We start from the raw sequence: 18362 nt of genomic DNA, 5'->3' as shown, positions 1-18362 counted from the left end.
AGCATGGCTTTCACTAAGTTTTCTTAACACTCATTTGTCTCAGTTTCTTTCAGAGCAGAAATGCAGGCACTGAAGACCTAATTGGGCTATGACAACAGCGGTTTGCAGAGAGATAAAGATTGTACTTAGGAGATTCCTATTTTAGCCAGCATTCAAACTCACATGCCCTCTCCTCATTTGACCTAGAAAGACACACTAGGGCCTGTTCTTTTTTTTTTAATTTTTTTATTTTTATTCACAACAAATGTAGTTTCATTTCAAACTGAAATATTTTCCACAAACTGTGGTCTCTTTAAGATCAAATGTTTAGAATCACATGGACACTCATGTTTGAACAAGTAATTAAATAAGAAATGAAGGAGGTAAACGTAAAGCGAGGTGTTCCGTGCTGTCACAATGAAAGAAACTGGAATGTCTCATGCACTCCATAGAAACGTGGTAAAACAGGGAGAAGGTGTGGCACAACGATTAGAGCTGTCAGTTTTGGAACTGAGGACCCAGGTTCGAGTTACAGCACTTAATCCCGCTGTGCCTACAAACAATGAATATGTCCTTTTGTAATATAACTGGTACTTGTGTAAACCCTCCAATACCTCGAGCTACTAAGGAATCAAGTAATGAAACACACTAGGCAGGCACACTCAGTAAACAGAATCCAAACCAAGGTAGGGTGGGAGCCAGGCAGCTGAGAGAAGGCAGCGAAAGAGGGTGCAGAGTGAGGAAGAGGAAATGTGACCAGGTTACAGCCTGATTTACAGCCTTGTTACAGCGAAGCTAAGCTGAGAGCAAGAATGCACTGCAAATGGAAAGGGAAACTTCACCAGGAAACGATGAGAAAAAAAGTCCGCCAAAGAATAGAGGAACACAACAAAGCATAATTATACAGTAGTTTGTCCCTGCTCCCAAAGTGAAAAAGGAGGGACAAATAGGCATGACTAACTACCAGGAAGCCAGGATTTTTAAATGATACAGACGAGAATGAATGAAATGGCTATAAGCCCACAGTACTAGTATACTTAAAAGTATAGAATAGTCCGTACTCTTACACTTAACCTAAAAAACAATCTGCCAAAATGTTGCTTGATTTAGTAATGCAGTGATAGAAAAGGTTGTACTAGAAAAAGAAATGTGATGTTGTGGCTAACAACCAGTATAACACTGATATGTACTTGCAAGTTTGAGTGATCGATCCGAATTTAAAATTACAAGTGAGCTCCCATAAAACACCTCCACTGCAAAGAAGCAGACTTGATTGCAAGACTTTTCTATTGTGTACTTGAATAGTTCCTTTCATGGCCATAAAGAATATTGGGAGGGACAATTGAATGTGACTGAGTGATAACAGCAGTTTACTTACAGTAATCCATAGACAACCCACCTGAAGACTAAAATATTCCAAGGCCTCCTTTTCAGAGTCACGCTTGTCAAGTTTTAACTTCATGTTTTGGCTTAAGTACTACTTAAATATGTCTTTACGGTGTTCAGATAAAGAAGACAAGATTAGCATGCAAATTGAGATAATTTAATTGATTGTCACGGTCACACAAGTCACATTGCGGCTTATCGACATCCCTCATACCCTGTCATTCTTGGAGGGGCGTCTTCTGGTTTTGTAAACCACCATCTCACGGGTGCAGCAGTAGTCCATAATAATTTGTCAATTCTTGTAACATGGAGTGTGGTTACAGGCACTCCATTTTTTTAGTTTTTTTCTTTGGCTCATAAGTATCCTAGACCAATAAATGTGCATTGAGCCAGTGTACCTCCAAGAGGGTAGTTTTAGGTGATAACGCAACAGGACAGCCCAATAGAGAGGTCTGACCTGTTTTAGCCTTCTTGGTTGGGCATTCCTCCTGTGATGTCTGACAAAGTTAAATGCTTAGGATTTGTTCTGGACAAACTGTATCTCAGATAAACTCAGTAGACTCAACATGCATTTTCAATTAAGGAAAAGTTTAGATTTTTGCCCTACATTCTTCAAACCCTTGTTGCCAATGCGGTCTTTAATGACCGATTGGGCTACGCCAGTGCCTATTATCTGGGTCTTTAAGGGAAGGATGGCAGCAAATGTGAAAAAAAAAAATACAAAATGCAGCAGTAAGAATAGTCTTTAGTAAGAGCTAATTGCATACATTTCTGAGTTTTGGAGAAGTCTCCATTGGCTTCTGATGGACGAGAGCATAATATTGAATATCTTATGTCATAAAGCAATCTATGTAAAGGATTGGCCTTTTCTTCAGGATTTGTTCCCAAAGAAAAAGGGAGTGAGAAGATTAAGGTATTACCATCTCCTTCTGCTACATGTTCCCAGGGTAAAATACATAAGAACTGGAGGCAGAGCCTTTTTCTACAGCTGCTTCCTCAAATCTGCAGTTCATTACCTCTCACTCGCCAAACAGACAGTTATCTGATGTATTTCAAGAGGAATTTCATAATTTGTATTTAGCTAGTATTTACACCTCTAGCCACTACTTGATTTTCCTATACATGTTCTGTTAGCGCCATGAAAACATAGGGTGTTACTTGCACATTAAAGGTACTTAGTATACTGTCTCATACGCATGCTTTTATGTGACTAGCTTTTATTTCATTTGTTTTTATAGGAGCCTCTTTCACAAGCTCATCACTGACTTGTCTTTGTGGATCAAGTCATCCTGTCTCAACCATGGCAAAGCTGCCAGGCAAGGACACAGGCCTGCGGGAAAAGTTCAAACATTTTTTAGGTCTGGGACCATCACGATCAAATTGCAGAGTATCAGAGGGCAAGCGAGCAGAGTTCATAATCACAGCAGAAATACTGAAGGTAAGGTCCTGCTCATTAGCGGTTCAAAAATGTTATTGTATGTTTAAGTATACTGTGGGTATCACTGGGTGCTATTGCGATGGAAGCTAAAGTTGTGTCTATTAGAATTTGTGAGCTTCCTTATTCTCTAAGTGTGGGCATTGGGAGCTAGACACTCCTTACGTAGCGAAAATTGAGCTAGCCTGCTTTGTCGTCTGGTCTGGCTGGACCATTGATGAATCTGCGATTAAAGAAGGCATCTGTGACCTTTATCTTGTTAGGAATGAGAAGGATGTCAAAAGCTGCTGGCCTTCCTGGATTAGGACTGGTTGAGAAATTAGAGGTGTGGCCGGGAACCTTTATCTGTTAAAAGGGAGCTAATCATATGTTGGAAGCAATCCTGATAGGAGTGCTTCAGGGGTGCAAGACGGGCTTTGTAACCCATGTGAAGAGTATTAAGCTAGATGTCCTTGTCAGATGACCTACTTGGGATTAGAATACTTCTTTGTGAAATCCATTGGATAGTAAACATTTATCTAGTGAACATAGTTAGACTTCCCCTGTAAGACGATTGGCCTAGGCATGGTTCTTACATAGGAGGGTGGATCTTAAAATCTTTTAAGTGAAAAGTGAGCTAAATTGCCACATTATCTGACTTGCAGGGTCTTGAAATATTTCAGGAAAAATAGACGTGAAATGTTAAGCTGCTAGAGAATGAGCAAGACCCAATTTACTGCAGTACCTCCGGGCTGGGGTATGCTTTGGGGATACAAGCTGATTGATCAAGCCTTAGTCCAAAGAAGTAGGTTGACCTAGATCAAATCTTTTTCTGTTTTTTTAATAATTGTTATTTAGATCAAATCTGTTAGACCCTTCCATATGAAGGCTACTTCAGGGCTAGTGAAGTGACCTCAAACCCTTAGTTGCTGATAATTTAGCCAGACTCTGTTGTCTTTTGGAAATGGCAGAACTCTTTGCTTCATGGATAAATGATGGCTTGAACAATTCAGAGAAACTTACACAATGCCACTTATCTTTAGTGCCCCTCAAAGCAATGACTGAATCATTACCTCACAATGTAGTGAGGTCACAAAGCAAATGCATCAAGACTGAGCCAGTGTAACTCAGGCAGATTCCATATGTTATGCTCCTGAGTGCAAGCAGAAATGATTCATCCTTTCTAAACTAACCTCCACAAGATGGAGGTTACTGGTAAGCCTTACCCTGTGTTAGTGTTATCTGTGACATGAACGTGCTAACTTATCTTTCGCCTTTCTGAAACTGTTTATCTCCGTTTTATTTCATAGTTTGACTTTGCGTTTTTGGTGTTTGTTTTAGCTGCGTTTTTATAAAGACTTATATCTATTTATACTGTCAAAGGTTTTGTTTACTTTTGATAGTGTCTCCAGTTTCCTTCTGTCCCCTGTCATGTCACCTGAGACTGAAGCTGGGCTTTTCTTCCTGTGCTGCACATCCTTATAATGATATTTGTTCCACTATCATTGCACATTGAGTGTGCTGTGGTTTACCACCTGAGCTTGTTGTTAAACATAAGCTACTTTCCCAGTTCAGCATATGCTAATGGTTCTTTTTGTAACCTCAACATATGAATTGCTTAAGACTTTCGCCTGCTTTCCGATTTCCAACATAACGGGTCTCTAACTTACTTGCTACTGGGCCACTATACTTTAAGCTTTATGTGTAGGTTTTTGTGTTTTGAGAAACACCAGTTACCAAACTACTGAACCCTTTAAGTTGTATTCCTCACCCATTTGAAGATACTAGTGATTATTTGTTTTCCAGTGGGACCCTGTATGCGCCCTTTAGGAAAAAGTGGTTTTATATTGATATTGAGTGAAATTGAGGTGACGGTGTGTTTCGCTATGAAAAGGTTTTTCTTTAATTTAACCTAATATTTCCAGTGCCTTCACCCACTACATCACTGATGCTATGTCTTGCAGGATTACATAGATCCACTACCCTTCTTCATGTAGTTTTACTGGAATGAGGGCATACTTCCAATGAATAAAATGGCTTGCTGAAGCACTGGAGTGTCCACAAAGAAATGTCATTTCGTTTTAGGGAGATGGTTTCCCTCCAATAGTGTTGATTTACCTGCTTTAGGACACTGCGTCTTTTTGTCGGACCCTTTCTTCGTATTGATATATAATTATGTAGGTTAACTCATTATAATGCAATATCCATTAGGTCTTTGCATAGCAGATATATACACCTTCCTATCTGTAGCTGAGCATGCAATCTTTATTCCTTAAGGGTAAACAGGTACTGTTCATAGGCATTACAACTACTCAGTGACACTTCCTAGAAGATATCTGTGGTCATGTTTGGCCTTCCGTGCTATACAGGTAGTCTTCTGAGTGGCCTGTTTCTCTTGTATATGATAGATTTGCGAAATACTGGATGCAAAAGCTCTCTCAAAAAATGCACATTTGACAGCAATCTGTTCTTTTATGCTTTTCTTTTGAACCAACATTTCTGCCACACCACCTAAACTGGAAATCTGTTCTTGACTCTCCTAATAGGATTACACAGTGGTTCCTAACCTTTGACTACTGTGGACCCCCACTTAATCATGACAGGAATCAGAGAATCACCACTGAATCCTTTTTGGAATTCAGAGACACCTATTGAGACGTTGCTGGAAGCCGGGGACTCCTACCTAAGTAATTTTCATGATTTGAACCTCCAGACAATATGCACAAATATAGAACAGTGCATTAATCAAACAAAAGCACAAATGTATTTTATATTTTATTTAATTTACAATCAAATCTAAAAATAAATCGAATTTTTAATGTGAAGGTTAGTGGTTTTTTAAATCCAATTGAGGCCACCCATCAACCATACTGTATTCTGTTTGATGAATGTTGCGTTCCTCCGTTAAATCAATCTGAGGACACAAACTTAAATTTTAGCCTCCAATTTCAAATTACTTCACAGATGCAGAACGTTTTAAAATTTCCAGTTTTACATTTTCTTTTCTATTTATATACACAATCTGTTAATATTTCATTTTCAAAGCAGTTGCGGATCCCCTGAGTAGTTGTTGCGACACCTACGGATCCACGGGCGACAGTTTAAGCACAACTAAGATAAATCTTTTCAAGATATTTTCATTCACCTTACCTACCCCTACTTAACAGGGGTTATGCTCTTTTCAGGGATAGCAATGCTGTAGTAGTTCATCTTGACCTGAGGATTCAATACTTAGTATGTTTATCAGGCATTACTAATGCTGCTATTTCCGTTGAATGAAGTTTTGTAACGCAAATCAAACCAAGACTTATGTAATCTGTATTAACAAGCAGAAGCTTGTGGCTGTGCTTCAGACGTACTTCTGCTCTAACCTCATCTGCAGCAGTTGGGGCCCTTGGCTGTAGGCAGACCTCTTCCTTCCAGACGATTGAGTCTTGTTGTCTATAGCTCAGGTTTCCGTGGGATGAGTTGATGATACAGTCCTCTCCCAGGTTGCTGACTGAGTGGCTTCAAGGTACTATTGGGTAGCGGTAGCATGATCCAGTGGGGTACAAAGGAGATGGCACCACGGGCAAGCACACTGTTGTTTTGGCACAGGGCAAATGCCTTGAGTTAGCAACTGTTGCTTTCAGCGGCATAGTCTGCCGGGACACATAGTTGACCAGTACCGGGGACTAGTCTGTCCGTCAGGCACACTTGGCTGAGTTCCACAGCTTCATAGGTCTCTTCTTTAATAGAGCACACTATTTAGACGAGCATGGGTGAATGTCATAGCTGCATTAGTAGAGTTAATTTAGGGTGTGCCAAAGGTCAGCATCTGTCACTTCAGAAGACCACACCTGCACACATAGGCAAGATCCACAGCTGCAACAGCATGGTCAGTTTAGTGATTTGCGCATGCACTATTTGGCAATGGAGTGGATCTTCAGCTCCGGCTTTAGTAACTGGCTCTGAGGTGGGAGCACACCAGTCATACTCTTTACAAGTATCTGGTAGACTGACCCACAACACTGGGGTCAATTGCTTATGTCCATACAGTAGTCAGCTCTTCCTGCAGCAATGGCTTACTCATTCCCCCTTCTCCCATGAAGGACTCTCCACGTGTTCCAGGACAGGGAAAACAATTCTTCCTGTGGAAAAGACACCAATATCTAGCAAGTTGGCTGTCCGGCAGACATCTGCTGTGGTAGGGCAGTAGTTCACTAGGTACTCAGAAGAAAATGCCCTCCTTGTTGAGAAAACTTGAAACTGGAAAAACAAGTGGGCCACATTTCCCACATTTATGTAGGAATACACCTCGGGATCTGTATTGTCAGTCCTCCCTTACAAAGCTGACTTGGGTCAGTTCTCCTTTCTTGTGTCCCTCTATTGTTGTCTTCCAGAATGTGCCAATTGTAGATTGGTTCTCTTCAAAGCCGGGTCATCTCCAGGCTGGAGCACCCACAACAGAGGCACAGAGAGGTGTGAGCAGATTGCAGTTGTCAATCAACATACACACTTAACATTGGATTTGCTGACTTTCCACCACGGGACAAACTCACTCTCTTGATGCCGCTGTTTGCCTTGTGGTGATTGGCTTTTTTTTTGTTTGTATAGGAGAGTGGTCCCTGTATCTCTGCTGCCCCATCTATTCTCCCCACAGGAATTTTGCCACCTACAACTGCAGTTCTGTTTAAGCGCTGCAATGCAAGAAGCAAAATGTCAGTAGCATTACTAACGCGGGCCAAAGCCACACACACCCTGACCTTGATGTGGAAGAGTTAAAAGGCTTGACCCCCTTCTGAAGCACCCTTTGCACTCTAACAAAAGGCACTGCAATCCCAGCATTCACCTCAACCATACTCAAGGTGCCAGTTTCACAGAGATGTGACATTTCTATAGCCCAACGCCCAGGACATATTGTTTGGGGTCAAGGACAACAAGTTGCCAAGTTTTTGTTGTCCTTGGGACAAGTAGTTCTAACCCCCTGCAGCACAAACCTTTTGGTTCCCAGTTTACAGGGAAGGGAACTGTTTGCAGTTCAGATAATATTTGTATCCATGTTAATGCTGTTTGAACTTGTATTTATGGTACATCAATGTTAAACCTTTATTATTGGTGCGAGCTCTTTAACCACTTCGCTGCCAGGCCTTTTCCCCCTCCTGTGCCAGGCCTTTTTTTGCCTATTTGGGGCAGTTCGCGCTTAGGCCCTCATAACTTTTTGTCCACATAAGCTAACCAAGCCAAATTTGCGTCCTTTTTTTCCAACATCCTAGCGATTCTAAAGGTACCCAGACTTTGTGGGTTCCCCTGAAGGAGGCCAAGAAATTGGCCAAAATACAGTGAAAATTTCGTTTTTTTCAAAAAAATTGGAAAAAGGGGCTGCAGAAGAAGGCTTGTGGTTTTTCCCCTGAAAATGGCATCAACAAAGGGTTTGCGGTGCTAAACTCAGCAGTTTCCCAGCTTTCAGGAACAGGCAGACTTGAATCCGAAAACCCAATTTTTCAACACAATTTTGGCATTGTACTGGGGCATACCCCATTTGTGCAATTTTTTGTGCTTTCAGCCTCCTTCCAGTCAGTGACCGGAATGGTCATGAAACCAATGCTGGATCCCAGAAACCTAAACATTTCTGAAAAGTAGACAAAATTCTGAATTCATCAAGGGGTCATTTGTGTAGATCCTACAAGGGTTTCCTACAGAAAATAACAGCTGAAAAAGAAAAATATTGAAATTGAGGTGAAAAAAACATCAATTTTTCTCTACTTTTTACTCTGTAACTTTTCCCTGCAATGTCAGATTATCGAAAGCAATATACCGTTACGTCTGCTGGACTCCTCTGGTTGCGGGGATATATAGGGTTTGTAGGTTCATCAAGAACCCGAGGAACCCAGAGCCAATAAATGAGCTGCACCCTGCAGTGCGTTTTCATTCTATACCGGGTATACAGCAATTCATTTGCTGAAATATAAGGAGTAAAAAATTGCTATCAAGAAAACCTTTGCATTTCCAAAAAGGGCACAAGATAAGGTGTTGAGGAGCAGTGGTTATTTGCACATCTCTGAATTCCGGGGTGACCATAGTAGCACGTGAATTACAGGGAATTTCTCAAATAGATGTCTTTTTTTACTCACACTCCTATATTTGGAAGGAAAAAATGTAGAGAAAGACAAGGGGCAATAGAACTTGTTTTGCTAATCTATGTTCCCCCAAGTCTCCCGATAAAAATGGTACCTCACTTGTGTGGGTAGGCCTAGCACCCGCGACAGGATATGCCCCAAAACACAACGTGGACACATCACAGAAAACAGAGCTGTTTTTAGCAAAGTGACTACCTGTAGATTTTGGCCTCTAGCTCAGCCGCCACCTAGGGAAACCTACCAAACCTGTGCATTTCTGAAAACTAGAGACCTAGGGGAATCCAAGGAGGGGTGACTTGTGTGGCTCGGACCAGGTTCGGTTACCCAGAATCCTTTGCAAACCTCAAAATTTGGCTAAAAAAACACATGTTCCTCACATTTCTGTGGCAGAAAGTTCTGGAATCTGAGAGGAGCCACAAATTTCCTTCCACCTAGCGTTCCCCCACGTATCCCGATAAAAATGATACCTCACTTGTGTGGGTAGGCCTAGCGCCCGCGACAGGATATGCCCCAAAACACAACGTGGACAAATCACAGAAAACAGAGCTGTTTTTAGCAAAGTGACTACCTGTAGATTTTGGCCTCTAGCTCAGCCGCCACCTAGGGAAACCTACCAAACCTGTGCATTTCTGAAAACTAGAGACCTAGGGGGATCCAAGGAGGGGTGACTTGCGGGGCTCGGACCAGGTTCTGTTACCCAGAATCCTTTGCAAACCTCAAAATTTGGCTAAAAAAACACATGTTCCTCACATTTCTGTGGCAGAAAGTTCTGGAATCTGAGAGGAGCCACAAATTTCCTTCCACCCAGCGTTCCCCCACGTCTCCCGATAAAAATGATACCTCACTTGTGTGGGTAGGCCTAGCGCCCGCGACAGGATATGCCCCAAAACACAACGTGGACATATCACAGAAAACAGAGCTGTTTTTAGCAAAGTGACTACCTGTAGATTTTGGCCTCTAGCTCAGCCGCCACCTAGGGAAACCTACCAAACCTATGCATTTCTGAAAACTAGAGACCTAGGGGAATCCAAGGAGGGGTGACTTGTGTGGCTCGGATGAGGTTCTGTTACCCAGAATCCTTTGCAAACCTCAAAATTTGGCTAAAAAAACACATGTTCCTCACATTTCTGTGGCAGAAAGTTCTGGAATCTGAGAGGAGCTACAAATTTCCTTCCACCCAGTGTTCCCCCAAGTCTCCCGATAAAAATGATACCTCACTTGCGTGGGTAAGCCTAGCGCCGGCGACAGGAAACACCCCAAAGCGCAACGTGGACACATCCTAAATTTTGGAAAAAAACAGAGGTGTTTTTTGCGAAGTGCCTACCTGTAGATTTTGGCCTCTAGCTCAGCCGGCACCTAGGGAAACCTACCAAACCTGTGCATTTCTGAAAACTAGAGACCTAGGGGAATCCAAGGAGGGGTGACTTGCGGGGCTCGGACCAGGTTCTGTTACCCAGAATCCTTTGCAAACCTCAAAATTTGGCTAAAAAAACACATGTTCCTCACATTTCTGTGGCAGAAAGTTCTGGAATCTGAGAGGAGCTACAAATTTCCTTCCACCCAGCGTTCCCCCACGTCTCCCGATAAAAATGATACCTCACTTGTGTGGGTAGGCCTAGCGCCCGCAACAGGATATGCCCCAAAACACAACGTGGACATATCACAGAAAACAGAGCTGTTTTTAGCAAAGTGACTACCTGTAGATTTTGGCCTCTAGCTCAGCCGCCACCTAGGGAAACCTACCAAACCTGTGCATTTCTGAAAACTAGAGACCTAGGGGGATCCAAGGAGGGGTGACTTGCGGGGCTCGGACCAGGTTCTGTTACCCAGAATCCTTTGCAAACCTCAAAATTTGGCTAAAAAAACACATGTTCCTCACATTTCTGTGGCAGAAAGTTCTGGAATCTGAGAGGAGCCACAAATTTCCTTCCACCCAGCGTTCCCCCACGTCTCCCGATAAAAATGATACCTGACTTGTGTGGGTAGGCCTAGCGCCCGCGACAGGATATGCCTCAAAACACAACGTGGACATATCACAGAAAACAGACCTGTTTTTAGCAAAGTGACTACCTGTAGATTTTGGCCTCTAGCTCAGCCGCCACCTAGGGAAACCTACCAAACCTGTGCATTTCTGAAAACTAGAGACCTAGGGGGATCCAAGGAGGGGTGACTTGCGGGGCTCGGACCAGGTTCTGTTACCCAGAATCCTTTGCAAACCTCAAAATTTGGCTAAAAAAACACATGTCCCTCACATTTCTGTGGCAGAAAGTTCTAGAATCTGAGAGGAGCTACAAATTTCCTTCCACCCAGCGTTCCCCCAAGTCTCCCGATAAAAATGATACCTCACTTGCGTGGGTAGGCCTAGCGCCGGCGACAGGAAACACCCCAAAGCGCAACGTGGACACATCCTAAATTTTGGAAAAAAACAGAGGTGTTTTTTGCGAAGTGCCTGCCTGTAGATTTTGGCCTCTAGCTCAGCCGCCACCTAGGGAAACCTACCAAACCTGTGCATTTCTGAAAACTAGAGACCTAGGGGAATCCAAGGAGGGGTGACTTGCGGGGCTCGGACCAGGTTCTGTTACCCAGAATCCTTTGCAAACCTCAAAATTTGGCTAAAATAACACATGTTCCTCACATTTCTGTGGCAGAAAGTTCTGGAATCTGAGAGGAGCTACAAATTTCCTTCCACCCAGCGTTCCCCCACGTCTCCCGATAAAAATGATACCTCACTTGTGTGGGTAGGCCTAGCGCCCGCGACAGGATATGCCCCAAAACACAACGTGGACATATCACAGAAAACAGAGCTGTTTTTAGCAAAGTGACTACCTGTAGATTTTGGCCTCTAGCTCAGCCGCCACCTAGGGAAACCTACCAAACCTGTGCATTTCTGAAAACTAGAGACCTAGGGGGATCCAAGGAGGGGTGACTTGCGGGGCTCGGACCAGGTTCTGTTACCCAGAATCCTTTGCAAACCTCAAAATTTGGCTAAAAAAACACATGTTCCTCACATTTCTGTGGCAGAAAGTTCTGGAATCTGAGAGGAGCCACAAATTTCCTTCCACCCAGCGTTCCCCCACGTCTCCCGATAAAAATGATACCTCACTTGTGTGGGTAGGCCTAGCGCCCGCGACAGGATATGCCCCAAAACACAACGTGGACATATCACAGAAAACAGAGCTGTTTTTAGCAAAGTGACTACCTGTAGATTTTGGCCTCTAGCTCAGCCGCCACCTAGGGAAACCTACCAAACCTGTGCATTTCTGAAAACTAGAGACCTAGGGGGATCCAAGGAGGGGTGACTTGCGGGGCTCGGACCAGGTTCTGTTACCCAGAATCCTTTGCAAACCTCAAAATTTGGCTAAAAAAACACATGTCCCTCACATTTCTGTGGCAGAAAGTTCTGGAATCTGAGAGGAGCTACAAATTTCCTTCCACCCAGCGTTCCCCCAAGTCTCCCGATAAAAATGATACCTCACTTGCGTGGGTAGGCCTAGCGCCGGCGACAGGAAACACCCCAAAGCGCAACGTGGACACATCCTAAATTTTGGAAAAAAACAGAGGTGTTTTTTGCGAAGTGCCTACCTGTAGATTTTGGCCTCTAGCTCAGCCGCCACCTAGGGAAACCTACGCATTTCTGAAAACTAGAGACCTAGGGGGATCCAAGGAGGGGTGACTTGCGGGGCTCGGACCAGGTTCTGTTACCCAGAATCCTTTGCAAACCTCAAATTTTGGCTAAAAAAACACATGTTCCTCACATTTCTGTGGCAGAAAGTTCTGGAATCTGAGAGGAGTTACAAATTTCCTTCCACCCAGCGTTCCCCCAAGTCTCCCGATAAAAATGATACCTCACTTGCGTGGGTAGGCCTAGCGCCTGCGACAGGAAACACCCCAAAGCGCAACGTGGACACATCCACAATTTTGGGAGAAAACAGTGCCTACCTGCGGATTTTGGCCTGTAGCTCACCCGGCGCCTAGGGAAACCTACCAAACCAGTGCATTTCTGAAAACTAGAGACCTAGGGGAATCCAAGGAGGGGTGACTTGCGGGGCTCGGACCAGGTTCTGTTACCCAGAATCCTTTGCAAACCTCAAAATTTGGCTAAAAAAACACATGTTCCTCACTTTTCTGTGGCAGAAAGTTCTGGAATCTGATAGGAGCCACAAATTTCCTTCCACCCAGCGTTCCCCCAAGTCTCCCGATAAAAATGATACCTCACTTGTGTGGGTGGCCCAGGTGCCTGCAACATAATAAGGCCCAAAACCTGAAGGGATAGAAGGGATAGCACAGCAAGTTTATAAGGGCATATTCTTTTATACATCTTTAGACGGACTCTGCTTTGGGGACCCACATAAGTGAGGTGTCATTTTACTTGGGAGACTGAGGGGAAAACTGGGGAGTAGGAATTTTGTGCTGGAGCGGTGATCCTACTAAGAAAAATCAGGAAAATATGCTTTTTTATGCAAATTGTGAGGTTTACAGAGGAGTCTGTTTAAGAAAATGTTGGGGGAGCCACACAAGCCACACCTCCCTAGACTCCTTGGGGTGCCTAGTTTTAAAAAGTTTCTGGGTTTTGTAGGTTTCCCTACATGACGGCCGCACCCAGGACCAAAAACATAGGTGGGCCCTCCCCCCCAAACACAGGTATTTTTGGAATATATCACTTTGATGTGTGCACATACGTCCGTGATGTGCCAAACACTAAAATTGTGAAAAGAAACACACTTAGGTTATGTGAAGAAGACCCCTCACCCACCAACCAAGTTGGTGGCATGCTTCATCATCGGGGTCCCACCAGAGGCACCTAGCGTGTCTCAAGTGTGCTGCGACGCCTGATTACAGCGGAGCAGGTTTTGTCATTTGTACCACACATACTGGTTGGATTTGGCACGAGGGTGAGTGATGGTTCAGTAGATCAAATTTTATTAACAAGAGATTTCACAAAAGTGAAATGCACTGGTAATAACTGAAAGGCCAAAAAACTGAACCAATGACTCACAGCTCGTGAGCTGTAAAGCCACGACAAGGCACCAACCGCTTTACAGTCCATTCACACACCTTTCATACATGACATGCACTAGACCATTCACGCCGCCAGCCACGGGCCCAGCACATTACAAGACTCGCATCCACAGACAGCGCCAGTCAAGGGCCCATCACTTTCATACGCCCACATGCCTGATACAGCAATCACACCAGCTGATGAGTGTGTGGACTGGCGTTTGGCCGGCACTGCCAGCCAAGCGCCACCCCACCCACACCACCAGCCAAGCGCCACCCCACACACACCGCCAGCCCAGCACCACCCCACACACACCGCCAGCCCAGCGCCACCCCACACACACCGCCAGCCAAGCGCCACCCCACACACACCGCCAGCCAAGCGCCACCCCACACACACCGCCAGCCAAGCGCCACCACACCCACGCCGCCAGCCAAGCGCCACTCTACACATGCCATCCCCTTTTTTTTGTTTTTAAACAACAAAGAAACCACTAATCATAAATTAGTACAAAACTACAAACACAAAAGCTCTAACTGAATACATGACTAATGCCAACCGTGAAACCGAACATATAAAAATATAAAACACCAGTTTACGCTCACGGAATTTCCCACTAATTCTTCTGTGTGTGGTAGCTCCTGAAACAGCCACCCACACACAGCCCAGGCTTTGAAGGACAATCAGGGCAGTACATCCTAGTCTCCTTCCTGATACCTCTTCGAGCACAGACTCTACATCTCTTAGCAGGAAAGTTTTTTTTGGCCGTGGGAGGAATGTGCTCAGCAAAGTGACGATCTTTCAATCTAGCCACATCCTCCACCACTGCTTCTCTAGGAACTCTTGCCTGTTCCAGCACAACAAGGCTAGCTATGATAGACTCCTGAAATTTCACAAATGTCATCCTTGACTCTGGAGAACTATCCTTAAACACAACAAAAGCATTAAAAGTTGCCAAGTGGAACAAGTGAAGCGCTAATTTCTTATACCACACATAAGACTTACGAGCAGCAGTGTAAGGTTCTAACCTCTGATCTACTCTATCAACACCACCCATGTGCTTATTATAGTCTAAGATGCACACAGGTTTGCGCACTTCGGCAACCTGACCCCAAACAGCCACAGGTGAAGTACTCTCATCATGGATGGTGCTTAGCATGTATACATCCCTCTTGTCTACAAATTTCAGAGCTAGCAGCTCATCATTCCGCAAGGCACTGCACTGTCCCTTCTCAAGTTTTTTACAGACAAGCTCTTTTGGATAGCCTTTCCGATTAGAGCGGATTGTGGCACAAGCAACAGTGTCCACTCTGAACAACTCCTTGAACAACCGAACTCCAGTGTAGAAGTTATCTACATATAAATGGTGACCTTTGTTAAACAGTCGTCTACCAAGTTCCCACACAATTTTCTCACTAACTCCAAAAGTGGGAGGACAACCAGGGGGGTCAATATTGGAATCCCTACCAGTGTAGACCCGGAAATTATAAACATATCCTGTACTACTTTCTGACAGCATATACAATTTAATTCCATACCGTGCCCTCTTGCTAGGAATGTACTGCCTAAAAACCAAACGACCCTTGAACAGGACCAAAGACTCATCTACAGATATTTCTTTCCCTGGAACATAGATCTCTGAAAACCGATCTACCAAATGATCAAGGACAGGTCTAATCTTAAAAAGACGGTCAGAATCAGGATGATCTCGTGGCAAGGCTAAAGCATTATCTACAAAATGCAACATCCGAAGAAGAAGCTCATACCGGTTACGACTCATGATGGCAGGAAATATAGCAGTTGCCATCAAGGGACTAGTAGACCAATATGAAGACAGCGACGGCTTCCTTATCAGCCCCATCAAAAAAGTTAAACCCAAGAACTTTTCCAACTCTTCCAGATTTGTGGGAATCCACCGGCTAGCTCTAGAGTGTGGCCTAAGTCTGGCAGCGTTGTCCCTCAAAAACTGCTCTGCATACAAATTAGTCTGCTCAACAATCTCTTCCAAAAATATATCGTCCATAAACAACTCAAAAAAGTTGACGGGCAAAAAGTTTTCCGTATTAACTCGGCACCCTGGAAAACCAGTAAACGCAGGCAACTGTGGCTGCTCCATGTTTGGTGCAACCCATGCGTCAGGTCTTCCAATGGGAAGCCTTTCAGCCGCTGGCTCCTGCACCATTGGCACATCACTGTCCTCCTCTAAAACAGGCCCTTCATCAGCACTGAGAGTGGCTTCATCATCAGATGATTCATCTCTGACAGAAAATTCACTTCCAGAATCCTGCACTTCCTCCTCTGCCTCAGATGCAGAGTCAGTCTCATATTCATGGTCAGAAGATGACTCAAAAAGCACACTAACAACCTGCTGAGCGGTCATCCTACGGCTGGCCATGATCCTTCCTACTAAAATTAACTGGACAAATACACCACCAACAACCAGCACTGTGTAAGATAAGTAACAAAGTATAGGTTTATCACTAAGAATTATAAACTCAAAAACTATACTGCTCACTTGCCTGAAAAAGCTTGACTCACCAGCAACTACTCTGCACAGCCACAGCAATCACCAACAATATCCCACTAAAAAGAGAAAAAAAAAAGCAAATTAGACATAAGACAACACAATAATCATTGTGCATAACTCTAAGGACAATTTCACACACAATCCTGCATTCAGTACACCACCTACAAACATGTCATTCATGCATTGCAACAATACTCACTTGGAGTAAATTTATTTACTTACCTAAAACATGCAACTACGCAAACCGCAGGACAACTACTGCCAAAACTGCAACAAGCCACAGCAAAGTCAGCAAAAGCTTTGAACTAAAACAAAAAGGAGAAAAACTGTTATTATCATAAAAGTAAATACTTCGCCAGTTGACAAACACTCCGCCACTAACCATTTTTTCATTTTCCCGTGTCTAGTCTTCTCTGCTTGGGGGAAGATGGGCCTAAAAAAAAAATAGGCCAATCTACCCCCAAGGGGAGGGGGCAGAAATCACCCAGATTACATTGCACCATTTGGGGGGGGGGGCGACCCTTGCCCAAGGTGCCACACCCCCACACAAAGCACACACACACATACATAGTATCCCTGGCGCTATGGGGATTCTGCCCCCCTTGGGGACAGAAAGGCCTAAAAAATAGGCATATCTGCCCCCTAGGGGGGCAGAACTGCCCAAAAATACATGTGGGCCCCTGGGGGCGACCCTTGCCCAAGGGGCCACCCCCCAACACAAAAAATAAAAATCAAAAATAAAATCCCTGGTGTCTAGTGGCTTTCTGCCCCCCTTGGGGGCAGATCGGCCTAAAAATAGGGCCAATCTGCCCCCAAGGGGGGCAGAAACGACAATAAATACATTGCGCCCCTGGGGGGAGCGACCCTTGCCCAAGGGGCCACCCCCCAACACAAAGCACACATACATGCATACTATTTCTGGCGCTATTGGGATTCTGCCCCCCTTGGGGGCAGAAAGGCCTAAAAAAAATAGGCCTCTCTGCCCCCAAGGGGGGCAGAACTGCCCAAAAATACATGAGGGCCCCTGGGGGCGACCCTTGCCCAAGGGGCCGCCCCCCAACACAAAAAATACACATCAACAATAAAATCCCTGGTGTCTAGTGGCTTTCTGCCCCTCTTGGGGGCAGATCGGCCTAAAAATAGGGCCAATCTGCCCCCAAGGGGGGCAGAAACGACAATAAATACATTGCGCCCCTGGGGGGAGCGACCCTTGCCCAAGGGGCCACCCCCCAACACAAAGCACACATACATACATACTATTTCTGGCGCTATTGGGATTCTGCCCCCCTTGGGGGCAGAAAGGCCTAAAAAAAATAGGCCTCTCTGCCCCCAAGGGGGGCAGAACTGCCCAAAAATACATGAGGGCCCCTGGGGGCGACCCTTGCCCAAGGGGCCGCCCCCCAACACAAAAAATACACATCAACAATAAAATCCCTGGTGTCTAGTGGCTTTCTGCCCCCCTTGGGGGCAGATCGGCCTAAAAATAGGGCCAATCTGCCCCCAGGGGGGGCAGAAACGACGTAAAATACATTTGCCCCCAAAGGGGAGCGACCCTTGCCCAAGGGGCCGCCCCCCAACACAAAAAATACAAATCAACAATAAAATCCCTGGTGTCTAGTGGCTTTCTGCCCCCCTTGGGGGCAGATCGGCCTAAAAATAGGGCCAATCTGCCCCCAGGGTGGGCAGAAACGACGTAAAATACATGTGCCCCCAAAGGGGAGCGACCCTTGCCCAAGGGGCCGCCCCCCAACACAAAAAATACACAGCAACAATAAAATCCCTGGTGTCTAGTGGCTTTCTGCCCCCCTTGGGGGCAGATCGGCCTAAAAATAGGGCCAAGGGGGGGCAGGGGGGGCAGAAACGACGTAAAAAGCATGTGCCCCCAAAGGGGAGCGACCCTTGCCCAAGGGGTCGCTCCCCTACACTAATATTCACTCA

General features: G+C 44.9%; 1 protein-coding gene across 4 annotated transcripts in view; it reads left to right on the top strand.

Moving 5' to 3' along the window:
- Nucleotides 1–18362, top strand: part of TSC2 (TSC complex subunit 2) — a 239697-nt gene that overhangs the window by 11696 nt on the left and 209639 nt on the right. For all 4 annotated transcript variants that reach the window (XM_069209751.1, XM_069209750.1, XM_069209749.1 and 1 more), the window contains exon 2: nucleotides 2604–2803. In XM_069209751.1, coding sequence (XP_069065852.1) covers nucleotides 2666–2803 — 138 coding nt within the window. In that variant the 5' untranslated portion in view covers nucleotides 2604–2665. The remainder of the gene's footprint in view (nucleotides 1–2603; nucleotides 2804–18362) is intronic.

The sequence above is a fragment of the Pleurodeles waltl genome, chromosome 10 (genome assembly GCF_031143425.1).
Source record: "Pleurodeles waltl isolate 20211129_DDA chromosome 10, aPleWal1.hap1.20221129, whole genome shotgun sequence".
Classification (NCBI taxonomy): Eukaryota; Metazoa; Chordata; class Amphibia; order Caudata; family Salamandridae; genus Pleurodeles; species Pleurodeles waltl.
This window is presented reverse-complemented; position numbering and strand designations above follow the sequence as displayed.